This window comes from Melanerpes formicivorus, unplaced genomic scaffold, assembly GCF_026170545.1.
Source record: "Melanerpes formicivorus ecotype bairdi unplaced genomic scaffold, bMelFor1.0.p_v2 SCAF_48, whole genome shotgun sequence".
Taxonomy (NCBI): domain Eukaryota; kingdom Metazoa; phylum Chordata; class Aves; order Piciformes; family Picidae; genus Melanerpes; species Melanerpes formicivorus.
In genome coordinates, this window is record NW_027142400.1 from 3690849 (window position 1) to 3709316 (window position 18468).

Sequence of the window (18468 nt, forward strand, 5' to 3'; positions counted from 1 at the left end):
ATTGAACTGTCCACCCACCAAATCTGTATCTCTCCAACTTGGTGAGCAGAGTGTTGTGGGGGACCCTGTCGAAGGCCTCATAGAAATCCAGATAGAACACATCCATATGTTGTCCCTTATCTACTGACATAGTCACTTTATCGTAGATAAGCCACTAGGTTAGTCAGGCAGGATTTGCTCCCAGTAAAGCCATGCTGGCTGTCTTGAATCACCTCCCTGTCCTCCATGTGCCTCAGCATGGCATCTAGGAGGATCTGTTTCATGATCCTTCCAGGCATGGAGGTGTGGCTGACAGGTCAGTAGTTCCCAAGGTCCTCCTTTCTACCCTTTTTAAAAATGGGTGTGATGTTTCCTTTCTTCCAGTCCCCAGGGACCTCACCTGGCCATCATATCACTGTGTGTGGCAGGTCGACTTGCATACTGCTCCAGAGTTTCTGGTGTAGATTTCCTGGTCTGTAAATTGCTAAGTCATTAGTAAGCTCCACTTACTATTAGCACTTGTGTCGGTTCACGTCACTCGGAAGTTTGGATGTCACATTGGATTTTTCCAAGCCTGCATGTTTTAGAATAGAATACATCAGGTTGGAAGAGACCTTTGAGATCATCATGTCCAACCCATCATCCAACACCATCTAATCAACTAAACCATGGCACCAAGTACCCCATCAAGTCTCCTCCTAAACACCTCTAGTGATGGCGACTGCACCACCTCAAAGTCTTCATTACTCCATCATTTAGTTTCCAGCAATTAATCACATGAGTAGTTCCTTTTCTAAGCATCTCTGTTCCTGGATGTTATTGCCAGTAGATTGTGGATGGGATAGACAGGCTCCTGTTTTTAAGCATTTGTTCCTGTCATAACATTTCTTTGTGTCAGTCTTGACTCTAGCAGTCCTCAGTCTCTGTTTTTCTGCCTGCAATGCTAAGAAATCTGATCTTGTGAGACTTCTGTATTATGAAGTGAAGGGTTTTGCAGAGGGTTATTCAAAGTTTCCAGTTAGGCTTCTAGGATTAAATTAATCCGTGTAAATATTATTCTGTGTCTCAGCCTCAGACTTCTTAGGTAGGCTTTATAAAAGTAGTCTATGATAAAGCATTAGTCAGCTACTCCATAATACTGACAATAGTATTAATCTTTTAAAAGCAGACATTTAAAAGAGCTGGGTGCACTTTCTTCTTGGTGACTTTGCTGGGTACTGGGAATTCAGTGCTCAGCCCATGGGAATGAGTCCAGATGAAACTCCAGGTGGCCTTTCATGCACCAGTTGAACAGTAGTCAGTTGGTGGATTTCCACCCCCCTGCCCCTACTTGGTACCTAATAACTAGATTGCCTCAGTTCTCGTGAGAAAAACTCTGTTTGGGTTGTCAGTGCGTGAGAAAATTGAGGGTGTGTATGTAACTGGAAAGGCCCTGTAACCATCTCTGCATATCTCTAGTTATAAAATATGATCTATGGCAGCACAAAATTTAAAATTTTGTGGCATCCTAGGAAGTATTTAATTGCATTTGTGCTTCATTACAAGGCTGTCTCCTTTGGTGGAATTTATTTTAGCTAATTAGTTGGAAATGTCAAAGTAATATTTCAGATGACAGAAACATCATATATTATCATACATGAAGCAATTAACTCTTTTGACAAATATTTATTGTGGTGTCGTCTTTAATTAAATCTTCAGTGCTCCTAGACATAGAGCAGGTTCTCCCAAAAAGGAGACCTTCCCAGCACTGTCAATGACCATTTGACTGATGGGGCTTAATTGAATTTGGTACTGAGAGAACTGGTGGCCTAAACATGGAGATATCAACAAGACACAATTTCACAATATATGTGTCTGATATTTTGGCAAAATCCCAAAGTAATTTTCCCCCTCCAAACGTTGTGTCAGATATCACAGATGCATTATTCTGGACAAGGTGCATCTCCAATAACTACTGTTCTTCCACTGGAACGATTTGCAGGAGGAAAAAATGTCGTGTGCTTGTGCTGCTAAAACAAACAATACTGAAAAGCAGAGCTGTGTATATGTTTTGCAATATCTTATTTTTTTATTTTGCTCTTAGTTGTTCATGTGGAAACATGTTACAAATGTGACTTTTTGGTTAGTTCCTCTTAAACTGATAGGTCTTGTAGATGATGTGCCACTGAGAAATAATTCCTGACAGTTATAACTGAAGCAGATAAACAGTTCTGCCAGCTTCCAAATAACACTGTAAAACAAAAGGGTTCTGCTTACTGTTTTCTATTTCTTCGTGCCTGTCAAATTATTTAACTGTGCATTACCCATCACAAATGGCCTCTGTATTTTTTTGCTCATCTGCTGTGGTCATGGTTTTTACCTTCCTCTGTTGCAGGACCTACTGTGGTATGCTTGTCCAGCTGTATAATCCCCCAGCCTTCACCCTTGAAAAGATACTCTTGGATTTGCTGTGTGAGACTGCCCTGTCATAGCTGTTCAGCAAGTGCATTAACCCATACACCTGTTGTGTTTGTTTTTCTTTCAGGCAGAAACAACACCAGAAAGTGGCCGAGATGGTCCCAATGTTCAGATCAGCTTAGGGCAGAACAATTCTGATCCCATGGCGGCAGGCAGCTTGGCAGCCTCCCAGAGCATGGTTGCTCCAGCCGGGGTCTCGGCAGGTACCTCAGCTGCGGCTTCATTCTTCATAAGGTAGCTTTTCAGCTTTCTAGTTTTTGTAACTGCTCATGGGTCTTCAAATGGTTGTGAAACGCTGTTGAGTTTTTGCTGTGGGTAGAAGGTGTAGTGTTTAGTTCTGGATACTAAGAGGTGGAGTTGGTCAGCTATCATGACCCAGGCCTTCCACTGCCACTTTGGAACAGGGATGTGATGGTGATGTCCTATTTTTCTCTCTGAAGTCCTGAACAGGAACCTCTGTTGACCAAAACAAATGTCTAGTCCTTAATGGCTATTACCACCTGTAGCAAGTCCATTATTCTGCTGAATAAAAGTGCAAATAATTTTTTTTTCAGTAGTTGGTAGCAACAGTTAAAACAGTTTTAGATGCTCTATTATTTTAGCAGTAGCATAGGACAATCTTTTTTTCCCATTCTTGGGTCTTATAACAAAAATGATGTGTTAGTTTTGTTTGTGAAATGTTTGTTGTAATTAGCAATGTTGATTAAATGCAATACGCTGTCAAGCAGATGGTATTTAAAACAACAAAATTCAGGGCTTTGTACTTGCATTCCAAACTCCTTTTTTAATTCAAAACTGAACATGTTTTGAGACAATATTGAAAAACGTATGTCTGTGAATGGCATTAAAGTCAAATTTATGCAGAGTGGGAATCCTTCTTATCATGTAATCACTATGGTAATTGTTTTGTTTCCTTTGCCTCGATCTTTAAAATGTTTTGCACCATTAAATAAATCATGTGTACTATATGTTACAATCTGACCTCTGAAGGAGCTCAGCTTTCCAAGTCCTGTTTTCAGAAGAACATAGTACAATTAGTCTTAAGGATTTTATGCCCACACATCTCTGTCCACAGCAGGTTGAGAAATGACTGCCCCAAGAGTAATGTGTGTAAAGCTCTGTGCTAAGTGTAGGTTTAAAGTCAACACAGAGAAATGGTTGCCTACAGAGGATGATTTGTTTCATTTTAAGATAAGTGTCTGAAATCAGTGGGAGTGGAGAGGAAAGGTAAGGGGAATAGATCAGATACCTCTTTTCTTGGTTAGTTACTCGCTCAAAAGAATAGTTACTCGCTCAAAAGAATAGTGAAGAGGTGATTGGAAGCAGTCAGCATGGCTTTGCCAAGGGCAAATCCTGCCTGACCAACCTGGTGGCCTTCTATGAGCAGGTGACAAAATTAATAGATGAGGGGCGAGCAACTGATGTCGTTTACCTGGACCTGAGCAAAGCCTTCGACACTGTCCCACACCACATCCTGGTCTCCAAACTGGTGACACATGGGTTTGATGGGTGGACCACTAGATGGATAAGGAACTGGCTTGATGGCCGCACCCAAAGAGTGGCTGTCAATGGCTCCATGTCCCAGTGGAGGCCAGTGACAAGCGGAGTCCCTCAGGGATCAGTCCTGGGACCTGTCTTATGCAACATCTTTGTGGGGGACATGGACAGTGGCATTGAGTGCACCCTCAGCAAGTTTGCTGATGACACCAAGCTGTGTGGTGCAGCAGACACGCTGGAGGGAAGGGAGGCCATCCAGAGGGACCTTGACAGGCTGGAGAGGTGGGCACAAGCCAACCTCATGAAGTTCAATAAGAGCAAGTGCAGGGTCCTGCATCTGGGTCGAGGCAATCCCAGGCACAAATCCAGGCTGGGCAGTGACTGGCTGGAAAGTAGCCCTGAGGAGAGAGACTTGGGGGTGCTGGTGGACAAAAAGCTCAACATGAGCTCTCAATGTGCTCTTGCAGCCCACAAAGCCAATCAGATCCTGGGCTGCATCAGGAGAAGTGTGGCTAGCAGGTCGAGGGAGGTGATCCTCCCCCTCTACTCAGCCCTGGTGAGACCCCACCTGGAGTACTGTGTCCAGTTCTGGAGCCCCTATTACAAGAGGGATGTGGAGGTGCTGGAACGTGTCCAGAGAAGGGCCACAAGGATGATTAGAGGGCTGGAGCACCTCTCCTATGAGGACAGACTGAAAGAGTTGGGGCTGTTCAGTCTGCAGAAGAGAAGGCTCCGCGGTGACCTAATTGTGGCCTTCCAGTATCTGAAGGGGGCCTACAGGAAGGCTGGGGAAGGACTTCTCAAGATCTCAGGTAGTGACAAGACTAGGGGGAATGGAATGAAGCTGGAGGTGGGGAGATTCGGGCTAGATGTGAGGAGGAGGTTCTTCCCCATGAGAGTGGTGAAACCCTGGAATGTGTTGTCCGGGGAGGTGGTCGAGGCCCCGTCCCTGGGGGTGTTTAAGAGCAGGCTGGATGAGGCTCTGGCCAGCCTGATCTAGTGTGGGGTGTCCCTGCCCGTGGCAGGGGGGGTGGAACTAGATGATCCTTGTGGTCCCTTCCAACCCTGAATGAAACTATGAAACTATGAATCCTCTCCCAAGTACCCATCAGCACAGCTTTCATTATTGTATTTCATATTGTGGGTATGAACAGTGTGATTTAGCTTAATCTACTTTGTTTCAGTGTGAATCTCTATGTCATAAGTAAATGTAAAGATTGTCACTTTCACTGGGAAATCCTGAAAGTAGAATATCCTCTGTGGAACTGAGAAAAAGAAATCAATGCCTAATAATAAGAAATAAGACCCAAACCCTTTTTCTACCAGTAATGCTTCTGTCACTGGTCAGCAAACCTCAGTTCTGGTTTTAATGTAAAATGACAGATCCTTACTAATGTTTGTCATTGGCTTGATTCAAAGATGCTTCAACTCAGCAACAAGACTGAAAATGACATCATTGTACGTTGGATCAGGCCCTGATGGTTCCTCATGAATTTATCTTTGCCTTGAGTTTTACAGCTATGTGCCAGCTAAAACGTTTAAAAACCCATTAGTACATTGCTTATTCCCTATCCACGTTTCCTTTGTTCAGACTTGACAGTCCTGAAATTTTTTTTTGGTACAAAGCACTTCTGTTTCTTTTCATGTGATCATTGGAGAAAGAGACTTAAGTAAGAAATAATTTTTTCCTTTAATAGTTATCAGTTATCTGAATTAATTTAGTAGCATTTTCATCATCTTTTCATGAATCAAAGAATCATAAATTGCTGATCAATGCATTCTAGCATTCATTTCTCAGTATTCTGGAGTCTAAGAATCATGGGTTACCTAAAAGCAAACATTCCAGAAACACATTTAGTTATGACTGTGATTAAAAAGACACTTTGATTTTGAAACAGAGAAAAATCTCACAGTGGCTAGGGGAGAGAGCTCCCTTACCGATACCTGGTAGTCATGAGTATGTTGAGCAGGTCTGTGTGTGGCTACTGCTGCACAGTCCTAGCAAGTCTGCTTCGCCATTATTGGCACTGACCAGATGAGAGGCTTCTTCTCCTACTGTTCCTTCTCTTCCAACTCCCCTTGTCACTGGGACCTTACAGGTAGAAGTTTCTGTGATGAGTCTTCCTCCTGCCCTTGAGACATGCAGTCCTCAGCAGAAGGGGAGAGGAAGAGGAGGAAATGTTCAGTGATGACTGAGAGATAAATGTTGGCAGAAACTGCAGTAGAAGTGACTTACACAGAAACCACAAGTACTGGTATATCAACATTTTTTTTCAGTGCTGATGGCATGTCAGGCTTCTTTGCTCCAAGTTTTCCAGTTCCCTCTCCTTTTTAACTTAACACCACCCTGCCTTGAACATTTTCAGGGAGGTCATCCCTGCCATGAATCCTTCACAGCAGCATCTACTTCTCTGTCCTTCGTCTCTCTGTTCAAATAATCCTCTCTCAGCAAGCACCCAGAGATGAAAGAGGAGTCATATCACTAGTGTTATGCTGTAGTCCCTATTCATTGTATTTGCTGATTCTTTCTTGACCATGTTTCTCTCCTCAGCCACTTATGTTCTGATCATGGCAGGGCCAGTGTGTTGTTATTTGTGTTACACAGAGCCTGGCACATTTTGTTTCTTGGAATAAATGGAATTAATATACTGACAATCACAGACATTACTATTCTTACCCCCCCCCCCCCCCCCCCAAATCTTTGACCACTCTGACCAAATCTGCTGAGTACCTCCATCTTTTCACAAGAGCCTTTATGGAAAAAAGCTTGGGTAGAGAACTATTTTGTTATAGAAACAAAGTAGCTAGTAAAAATCTGCATGTGTATTACCATTCAGTGTACTGGAGTGCAGTTAGTTACTCTGGAAGACAAAGGTCTTCATATGGTGCCTGTGTAAACCACATCTGTGGTATGCTTAGCAGCTACAACATGAGATAAAGATTTTGTTCACATGACTAAAGGATTCTGGTCTTGTTCTTCATGGGACAGCATTAACTGTATTGTGCAGGTCCTAACATAGTTAGCTTTTGACCTATGATGTGGTTTCCTGGCAGGAAATGTGTCTTTTTTTTCACATTAAAGCTAGTCTCTTTTTGGTTAAATAAAACACTTTGACTCTTGCTTGTGGGCTGTCTTGTGTCTAAGGAGGGGGAGGTCTGTGCTAAGGTTTTCTTGGTTGGTTGATTGAGTTTTTACACCAGTTTGTTCCTCAATGAGAGTCATAGCTTTTTGTGTGTAAGATCACAAACTCAAAAGCGTGTACAGAGAGTTCATGTCCTCACCTGGAAAATAACTAAGATCAGCAAAATGTTTACCTGGTGATAAGAAGTACACATGGTTAAAATGAGTATTTTTAAGATAGTCTTTGCAGGGAATACATTGATTTTGTTAAGCATATGTGCAACCCCAATCTACATATTCATCCAAAGCTCTTTCTCATTTGAATGTCATATTTAATTTCTTCAAGCTTAATTATGTTCTGCTTTTAAAAAGAAATGCAAAGTGTCTAGCATGGAAGTGCTAAGTATTCGAAATCAAAGCCAAATACTAGAGCCAACAGACAGAAGGGTATTAAGAAATTAAATCAGTTTTAAGCTTTTTTCCTCACTCTGATCTGTTATAGAAGAAGGAAAGCTTTGATTTACATCTGACTGTGTCACACAAGCAAATTGCCAGACATTACTCAATGGTCATCTTAGTGAAGAACCAGAGGATTTAGCAGAAAATGCAGCTTCTTAGTAGGTCACTGCCAGAATAAGAAAGGCAGAACAAAAAGTGCAACTCCTGGGCAGAGATGACTGTTAAGAGGCTCCCAGTTTACCCTTACAATACAGGAGAAGTTTAATCTTGCATTCTTAGATTTAAGAAGAATCAACTGGGCTTTGTCCCTTGGTGTGGCATGAGCCATGCTTTGCTTAGTGCTCCACAGTTTATGCCTTTTTCAATTTCTTTCTTTTTTCTTTTGTATAAGGAACCTGAACAAACTTTGTATTACTAAGTGAAAGTATGTGAGATAGTTCTAGGACCCTTCTGTGGGCTATGCTTGCAACTGTGTAAATATTGAAATCTTAGGGTACAAAGCTGTCATAAGCTGTTGGGTTTTTTTGGTTTTTTTTTGTTTGGTCACCTGGACACCCGGGGAAGAGAATAAATGGTGTTTCCAAGAACAGGCAGGAGAAGGGCAATGAGGAGGAGGAGAAGTGGCATGCATTTGGGAAGAGGTAAATGGGCTATATGCCCAGAAAGAAAATATCACTCCCTTAGGAGGAAAATCAAGGACCCTGAGAAACTGAAGCCATCAAAGTGTTTTCAGCTTGTTGGTGGCTGGTGACAATAGTGGCGGCTGGGTGTCATTATGGTATTCTAGTGAGAGTATGGATGTCTGGCCTTGGTGCACAAGAACAAGCTGGAAGGACGGTTTGAGCAGTGACAGGGCAGCTAGGAGGAATAAAATCTATTCAGATGAAAATATATATAAAAGCAAGCAACCCTGAACAACATTGAGCAGAAGACAGCCTATTAAGTCACTCTTCTTAAATTTTAACCTTTTTTTTTTGATGTTGGGTTATTTTCACATCTTTTCAAAGTGATTTGGACGCAGTGTTGCACTTGCTGCTGTGGAACTACTGCCTTTGAAATAGGAAAATTGCGGATACTTTACCATGCAACTGCTGCTTTTGTTTAATGAATTAGTCTTCCAAACACAGCACTCACTATGCCCTCACCATTTTTCAGGTTCTAAATTATTTCTAGTATTGCTGGGTTTTGCTAGATTAAAACCATTTAAGTTAATAAATCTCTAGAATCACGGTGATGAATCACACCCATTATCTTTCTACTCTCATCTTACTCCTGCATGTTTGGGAAAGCTTTGTCAATTTAGACATGATATAAAACATTACACATGGTATGCTTTTTACAACCAGCTTTTCTTGACAAGATATACAATCTCTGAGTAATGTAATTGAACAACTTAAGAGTTAAAATAAGCATGATCGTCTTTTTCTAGATTTAGGATATTTAATTGTATTTTAATGCTTGTGAGTTGTGGATTAAAGAATCTAATTATTCACTAATGAGCAGTAATGGTACATATAAACTAAGGGTCACTATCCTATTAGAGGCACCTGATGATTCACTGATAAGCATTTGGTCATTAGATTGACCATAAAATACAGTCAATAATTGAGGTTACTCATAGAGCAGACACCTTATCAGCTTTCGGCATGGTGGGACAGCTTGTCAGTACTCTGTGGACTGATTGTGCTGTGACTGAGCATATGATTAGGGTATTGAAGCAGTCTGTATCTAATGAAACTGCAGGAAAGGCATAGCAATATTAGCACAACCACTAAATGACTAATGTGTTTTTGTTCCAAGCCTCAGACACTTCAATTAGTTCCAATAAACTCTGATCTAGTGTAGTGGTAGGCAGGGAATTCAGATATTTTGTGTACGAGCTTTCATTACACTAGTCAAAATTTGTAACATTTCGGGGACAGCTGAAATCTGTGTGGCTTTGAATGAAAAATGATGGGAATAATAAAGGCTGTCATTACCATTTATACTTTTTTTTTCAGTTTAATTTTTGCATTCTTTCAGGTTCAGAATATTTTCTGAGACAATGCCTAGTGCCTGATTTAAAAGATGAAACTGACAGCAGCAAATTAGATGTCTACATATTCAGCTTTAAGGTCCATTCATGCAGTTCATCTACACTTGTACATATGGATCTACAGTTAGAATGGGTCCTATTTTGTGCCTTCTGGAACATTAGTCAAATAGCCTAGTTCTTGAAGGCTTTTGTAGACATATTGATTTTACCATGCTTCAAACTGTTGCTGAGAGAATAACATCAATCTATTCTTTTTTTTTTTCCATGAGGATGCCTTAACATTCATAAATTATTTAATATGGAAAAGGATGCAAAATGCCTTTTGTCTTTCTGAACTCCTATTCAGGCTTCTGTGATGCAACCTTGGAAAGTAACCATAGAAACATGTTAAAAGCATCAACGAAAATCAGTAGTTTGGTTTGACAGTGATGCAAATTCTATGAAAGAAGATTATAATGTATTAGGAACACTTGAGGCATATATTACTGCTAACCTGTTAAGCCTGATTATTCCATGACTATCAGTACTTTCGGAATTTAATGCAGGGGAAAAAGGCACAAAATTTGAGACGTACTTTTAAAAAGAGTTGTCATGTTTAAGTTCTTCCTAGCTAAATCACTTCAGCACATCATTCTCTGTCCTGTTCAAAGCTAAGCTCATAATGTAGTTCACCATGTCTCTGTTTTTAACAGCTGTAAACTTTTCCCCTGCACCCTGCTGGGATGCACTGGTATCCTGGCTTTGTGCAGAGCTGGCACAATTTAAATCTCTTTGACAGATAAAGTGGATATCTGAGTTATGAGTAAGCAGTAGTTCAAAAGGTGAAGGAAATGTGTGACTCATTGGATCTTGAGTTAGACCTTTTTGTGTTGACCTGTGGTAGTTAAGCTAGTCTGTGAGGTTGAAACAAAAGTCCTTGCTGTAGTTACAAGTAATTGTAATAAATTCTTGGTGAATGATAGGTCAAGGGAATAAGCAGATCTTAAATGCTCCACAATGCCCTAGTTTCTCTTGCTAGCATTTGGTCACTGTTGGAAGCTGGTCAGGAAAGGTGATTAGGAATTTGCATCTTGGGAAAGAAGAGATACATATGTGGAGATGAAGTGGAACAACTAGCCATTTCAGAGCAAGTCAGATACATAGTTAGCCTTTTCCCCTTAATGAATCCCCTCTCTGAATCTAGTGGGATGGAGCAGCCTGGTCCCAGCAACCTGGTCCCAACAATTCCTCCTCACTGCATTGTGCTGATGAGGGGAATGTCTTCCTGGCTCCATTTTCCTCTCTGCATGGAACCCAGAGAGAGCCAGAAATCCCTCATACAGGTGTGGAAATGGAGATGGAATGTCTGCTACTGAAGGGCTTGCCTTGTCTTGCTGATGCCATGCCACGGCTGCTGGAATGTAGTTGCTAGCTGTCCCTGAGGAGTAAATGTGACCTGTGCATAGCACAGTGCGATGCAGAAACAGGAGATGGGGCAGGGGCTGCAACACGGAGCAGTATCTTGTATCATCTTAGGGCAGCTTAAGCTTTCCAAGTTGCTGTGGCAGCATAATACTGTCTGTAATCAAGCACAAACAAAAGAGTGTGTGCTTTAGGTATATCCCATTTCACGTTAGCCCCTAAGGAGGATAAATTAGATGATAAGCCTGAATTTAGTAGGCTTTGTTCTTGGAAACAGCAATGGCTCAGGACAGCATGTTTAAGAGCAGACCATCATTACTGGTATCATTGCTAATGCTGGATCATACATCTGCACAGTGCTTTGTCAGCACGTGGTGAGCCAGGCTTCCTGTGATGAAGGGCTCATCCATGATGACTGAGAGACTGATGGGGAAACAGAGATGACACACAGAGTTCAGCAGAAGGAGGAGATAGAGAAATTGGAGTAGCTGAGCAATGGCCATTTGGGAATCATTGGCTTGGAAGACAAAGCTCCCTGTATTAGGGAGCTGGGGATCAGGAAAAGCATCAGTGTCAGGGAGACGTTTGGAAGGAGAAGCCTCATCTAGATAGCACGGGGTTATGTGGGAGCAGGGTGGGCTATGCTGGAGGTGGCAAAATGAAGGGAGCCTGGTACTAGTCAGATTGGCAGGAAATATACAGAGAAGAAAATATGAAAAGGAGGAAACTGAAAGATTTAGTGATGTGGGGACCTCATGCTGAGGTCAGGACTTTGGAGAGGATGTTGTAGTTCTGTACTCCAGCTTCACAGCAAAAGCAGAACTTGTCTCTAGTTGATCTTTATCATGTGAGGCCATTTTTGTCCACCATGAGTGCCTTGATGGATGATAACACAGGAGGTACTGGAGCACCAGAGACAGGCACCCGCCCCTTCCCCCCCACCCCCCGCCATGGCCCACTCCCTCAGGAAGTGTGACTACCCAAGATAGAATTTATTTGTAGTGGTAAACAGTGGTCAGTGGAAGGGATTTTAAAGTAGGAAAAAGTTTGAAGTGTTTGTGGATAATCTTAACTGGAGTTGGGCAGATATTTCTTCTTACTTTCTCTTCTCTGTTAGTCTGTTTCATCTGCTTTCCTCAATTTTAATATTTTCTCCCTTAAGGATTTTTCATATGACCCTTTCCATATTTTCTTGTTCATCTACAGCTGAATGCACCTGCTTATTCTCCTTTCCTGAACATATGGAATTGCACTGTTGTCTAGCAACCAGAGTCTCTTTTTCCCTTTGGCTTCTTCCCTTCTTTCTGCCCTTCCTAGCTTGTAAAAAAAAGTGCCTGCTTCTCCCCCATACCAGCCTTCCCAATCTGCCTGCCTTTTTTGTTCCTGGACTCTTGAACACCACTGCTTGCTCTGATTCCATTGTTTGGGACTCCTGAGCTTGGTGGCAGTGGCAGCTGCACTGGTGTTTTGCTGCAATGGGAATGGAGCATTCCATAGGTAAAATGATAATGGTGACTTTCCTGTGGGGATGTAATTTGACAGTTTGCACCTGTTTTGCAAATTTATTAGTGACTTTCAGACTCTTCCAATAACGTACTTAACCATTTTAATACTTCATTAAGACAGACTTGGCAGGTGAAATAAGAATATCAGACTGGTAGTTAATTGAATATTTATTTCTCATGGCTGACTTACAGACACTCTGAAAGTCAGTTTAGAGTACAGCATGTGGTTTGCAGAGTAAAGGCACTTTCAAGTGACACTGTCTCTATTCTGAGCTAAACTGCTTTGCTTGTGGCAAAATACGACATGTCACATTATCATTTGTAACAAAAATGAAATGTCAAGCTGAAATAATGCACCAGCACTGTAGCTGCAGTACTTGGTCAACTGCAGGATTGCTGTGAAGGTACTTTTAAATTCTCTGTGAAAGAACAGTGAATTTTTGCTTTCTAAAACTTCCCTCATCCTTCCTGCTGAAGGATGGAAAATATTTCTTTTTGTAGAACGTTTCAAAGAATTTAGCCAGTACCTCACTTGTGTAAGTTATTGTTTTGCTGGCCATCACAGGGTGATGTTCTTGGGGTTGCCTTCTGCTTTGTTGTCCTTTCTGTGTCCTCTGTGGTTGAAGTCACATATTAAGATGCACTGCCCTATAGAGTTATAACTGGGAGGAAATGACTCTGGAAATGAATCAGCATAAGATTAATCTGAATTTTATTAGTGAAGCTAGTTGAAGTCCAGGGAAATCTTCAGAATATTCCATGTAAAGCGTCCTGAGCAGGTCTTCAGGAGTTGCTTATTTCTTCTGAAATTTGAAATTACCAACTTTTGGTCAAAAATAGTCAAATATCTGTCTGCAGTGATGGAACAGCATACACCACATTTTCCTGCTAAGTGCTATTCTAAATAGTGCTGCAATTTCAGCCTATTATATGTCTGAGAAGTATAATTTCAGAACTGATGTCAGTTAAATAAATCACAGGAACACTGGGCTTTAAGAAGCTCATATAGCACTCCTCTGTTTAAAAATACTCATTGTGAGGCAATATAGCTTTTGTACTTGAATGACTTGCACTGCATCATTTAATGCTGTCAGTGACCATTTAACTTACTAACAGTAGGAATAAGTAAATGCTCCCCTGAGAAGTTATTTGCTTGTCAGTATAGGTGTTAAGCCTTTGACTAAACATCTGAAATAAAACCCAGCTGAAGCAGGAGTGGATCCTCTGTGGATTTTTGGGATATGCACTAAAATGTGGAACTAAAGGAGCTGGAGGTGCTGAGAAAAAGTATGTCTGTGGGATTGGCTTGTCAGGGCAAAGTCACATAACCTGAAAACATAACCCACTCCATAACTTTTGTGGTAAAGGAAGAAGGCTTTATAGTCACAGATGCTAACTTGTATTCAGACTGCCATAAGTGATTAGAAATGTGAAAATACAGAAATTCTTGCTTGTTCAGTCCCATATCCTGTGTTTTATCTCATCAGTTACACTTGAAAATGTGCCTGTTTCTTCCCTGGAGCAGCCTGAATGAGCAGAATACTTTTGTTTTTCATACCAGATCGTTTCTGATGAATAGCTTGGACTGTGGTATTATTTGTAGGAAAAATAATTTATTGCCTGGCAAGTAATTTTGATACTAGCTTCCTTTTGTATGCAGAGAGCTGATATTACAGGGTAAAATTTACAATTATCTATGTAGGTAATTAATAATGAAAGACTAGTTCCTGTTTCATTACTTTGTAGTTTAAAAAATATATTTATTACTTTTTCTTGATAGAATACAAATGAGACTGGAATTTTATTTTGCTCAACCTAAGTCTGCGTCTCACTGGCAAATAAGTCCAACTTTTGCCCAACAAGAGGCCTTAGATTGATGTGGTTCTGTCTACTTTAGCTCAGTTAGTTCACAAAAGAGAGCAAGGAAATATTGCTGGCATTCAGGTAGCTGTATTTTCCATACATAGCTCTGCATGCAGCATGCAGCCCAGGAACTGACATGTTTCTATATTAGGTGTTGACAGTCTTGCTTACATAAAGATTAACCTACGTAGGTTTTCAGCAGTTTGTCATATGGTACAATTGTAAACAGTGAGTATGGAAGTACAGAAATATGTTCTGCTCTTGCTTTGTTTAACATCGTTAGTGAACAGAGCTGGAAATGGTATGTGGCAGGCTGTGGTGACTAGCTGTTGTTCTGGTATATATATGTATATTAAAAAAGTCAGCTCTTGAGCCTTGGTCCTGGCTGCTGAAGCAGTGTTCTTTGGCCAGAAAAGTGTCTTAAATCTGCAAGCTGAAAAGAATATAGAGGTGACATCACTCATGACAGTTTTGCAGCATCAACCTCAGAAACTGCTGGTTTGGGAGAGCAAAACCAACAGACTATACCAGTGCTTGTGACCTTTGGTGGAGCTCAAACCTGTGGAAAAATTATGAAGAATGGTGAAAATTCCTTCTCAGATTACTATATGCAAATGGATTGAATGCATGAAGGTGGCCTTGGTAGTTTGTTTCTATTTAATAATGTGCAGCTGAGAGGAGGGATCAGCACTTGGGTCTATATAGAATAAGGAAGCTCTTCTGATGTCAGGGGTACCCTGCAGGTTTGTTTTAATGTGTCATCTTCAGAGGTCTTTTTGAGTTTATCTGAAGGTGGCTTTGCTTGATCTTTCCGTGTGGTGTCTGAATTCAGGTGAGTTTTTATTGTTCCTCACTGATGCATGAAACCTTAACTCCATCCTTCATGAAGATGTGAACAGAGAAGAGGAAGATCAACATGGATGGTCAGAAATCAATGTAACTTGGCCTTTGAGGAATGGTTGGAAGAATGTGGGCTATTTTGTTTGTAAAAAAGAAGACTGGAATTTGATACTTGTCTTGATACAGGTAGCAGCTGCTGCACAAGGAAATAAGCTCCTCTGGATGTCTGCTGGGGAGGTGAGAGGAAAATAAGGAACATTTTTTCCATCAAGTCAGATTTATGAGAGATATGAGTTGTGAATTTTCTAACAGTAGGTCTACTTAAAAAAATTGAATTGGTTGCCTTGGGAGGCTGTGGACTTGCTTTCACTGGATATTTCTAAAAATAAATTGGACCTGTATAGATTGGAATGTATTAGATAAAGTTCATCCTACCATGGAGCACTGGGAAAGTGTAGATGGCATCTTAAAATCCCTTTTGGACCCATCTCTTCGGATCAGCTGTGAGCAGATGATGTTCTAATATGTCAGTATAATTGATTTTTATTTCTGTATTGCTGAGTTTAATAAGAAAAAGAAAAATTAGGAGATTATTCAAAATGAGAAGGTGAAAATCAAGCCTGAATCATAGTATTATGCTATATTCAAGAGACAAAGTGTGAACTCAGTCTCATAATATTGGCTTGGTAATGTCCTGACAATACTGGATATGGTTTGTCAGTTTGGAATGTTTCAGAACAATAGTTTTCTAATGAAACTTTTTTTTTTTTTAATTTATTATTTTTACATTTACCTCTGGTATTGGGGAGCAAATGCCCTTTTTCATTGTCTACCTTTCTAATTTTACAACCACAAACCAGACAGTATTAGTCATAATGAAATTAATAATACCAACCAAGTTTATTCTGTAAGTTGTGGAAGGCTTAGGACATAGTGCAGGAGGGTGTATTGTAGGACATCCGTGTATTTGTTGTCTGTATTAATGAGTAATTAAGGAAACAATAACTGGAACTGCAGATACAATGACAGACTGTGACTTTCCCACTGCTTCCTTTGGAGCTGGTTTACAGTGGGAATGGCCTGGGATATTGGTTTTGTGGCAAAGGAGTGGTACCTTACTGGGCTGGGAATTGAGAAAGTTTGGAGAAGTCTTGCTTTAGAAGACTAATTCCCAGCCTAAACCTTTGTCTGTAATTTTGCAAGCTTTGCAGAAGGTTCAGAATCAGGATAAAAATTTCTCCCATGATGTCTGTCAACCCAAAACTCTTGAGTAAATGTAGTCTTGAGTAAACTCCAAAGTTCAGGATATTTAAGGCTTGGACTGTACACTGGCCTTGACACTCTCTGTGAAGCCTTTGAGCATTCTCACAAGATGAATAATGACAATGATCCCTGAAAGATAAGGCTGGCTAATGACACTAAAATTGTTAATATGTAGTGAGTTGTGCTGAAATGAACGTGCAGGAGGTTTCTTTTATTATTTTTGTCACTGGAGCTTAAAAGTGGGAAACAGGACTCCCAGTTCTATTTCTGAGTTGCGGCAGGTTGTAAACCCATGTGTGAATTAAGCCCTCTCTAGCTCAGTTGATTCATTTCTAGTATGTGTTTCAGAGTATATTTTGTATCACTCTTCCTTCTGAAGCCTAATAAATTCCACAAAGTGTTAAGCAAAGAAATTATAATTTTGCATGGTTATGAAAGTTTCAAATCTTGTTTTCTTTTTCATGGAGAAATTATGCCAAGAAGGATCACTATTCTTTAGGGATTTAAATTGTGCCGTTTACTTTCACAGCTATAATGGGCAGAACGTGTGCATTGAGTGTAAACTAGAAGCAGCTTGCTGCACATCAGACTATCTGAAATGTCATGTTAACTACATAGGCTGAATTTAGAATAAAAATTACATCGTTCTTTTAATGGGCAGGCTTTGTAGCTACTGTTTCACAGTCTTATTCCCTAAATGCTGAGCATTATGTAATTTGTCTGGCCACGGTTTTCCTCAGTGGTCTCATCCATGCATGGCAGAAAACCCAGTAATCTGTAAATTATGTGGGGGAAAGAACAGGTTAGAGACTGTCCCTTGTCATTTGATATTTGAGTGCCCCTGCATGTGCCATATATTAGTTTTATTTTCCACTGTGACACCTTGCTATGAGAAAAGAACTCTCCAGAGCATCTTAAAAGACATCTTCTATTAAAGATGGAGTTAAGCAAAATGCTGGCAGTAGATCTCACAGCCATAGGTAAAAATAATATACAGGAGTGTCTCTCATGCTTTAATTGGAAGAGAGGCAGAAGAGTGTGGAGCTTGTTTTCCCTTGCAAGAATGTCTTGTAGAAGAGCAGTTGGTGGAGAGCGAATGGGGAGAGTGAAGGTAGGTGGAAAATACCCAAAAACCCAAATGACAATAATGCTTAAGTTTTGCATAGCATTCCTTACAGGTCATAATTTTCCTTGTGAGGAAGCAGAAGGTGATACTGGAGAAGGTCAGACAGCCCCCTGTGATGCTGAAGATGGATGTTAGTGCCTCCTGTGCAAGATAAAACTTGAGAAAAAGAAGCAAATCAGAAATAGACATGGCACACAATTAGGCTCCTATTGAAATTTATCTGATGTGAGCCTGATTTCTCTCTTGCTGATGCTAAGCAAAAAGGGCTCGGTTCATGTAAGCTTTGTCTTCCTTCATTCTAAGGGACAAATTTCTCCTGAGAAAAGGAATACTGGAGAAAAACAAGGAGCTGGAAATCTAGGTGTAAAGTCAGTAATGGCTTGTTGAATAAGGACTGCAGAAAATCCAGCATTCTGGAGCATCTCAGTAGTGACTCCCTGTCTCATGAATTTTGCTGAACTAAGAAGTTTTGTGAAGCTGGATTTTATTTAATTTAGTTTGGCCTATTGTGGTAGTTTGAAATCTGTAACTAAATTTAAAAGGCATAGCCTGAAACCATCACACCTATGTTCAAAACAGCCTGGCCTATGTTTTGGCCTAGTGAGTACCTGACTGGTTTGACACCAAGTTGGTGCTGAAGATAAGCGCCTGAGGACTGATGAGTCTTTGTGCTACTTTTTGCCTGGACTGGTCCAGGAACTCAATCAAATCAAATGAAGGCAGCTACACAACTGTCTTTCATAGTAGCTAAAGCATTGACTGTGCTTTTTGTAGGAGCTGAGGAGGAGTTACTTCAATTTGTGTTCAGAGTCTACAGTTTGCTAGTGATGTTTAGTTTTGCCTTAATTGCCCTATTGTCTCCTCCTTGAATTTTCCCTTTAAGAAAAAAAACAAACTGAAAAACCAAACTCTTTGATAGTGC

General features: G+C 40.6%; 1 protein-coding gene across 3 annotated transcripts in view; it reads left to right on the plus strand.

Annotated features, from left to right (window-relative positions):
• Positions 1 to 18468, plus strand: part of KIF26A (kinesin family member 26A) — a 128429-nt gene that overhangs the window by 71481 nt on the left and 38480 nt on the right. For all 3 annotated transcript variants that reach the window (XM_068160216.1, XM_068160215.1, XM_068160218.1), the window contains one exon: positions 2504 to 2670. In XM_068160216.1, coding sequence (XP_068016317.1) covers positions 2504 to 2670 — 167 coding nt within the window. The remainder of the gene's footprint in view (positions 1 to 2503; positions 2671 to 18468) is intronic.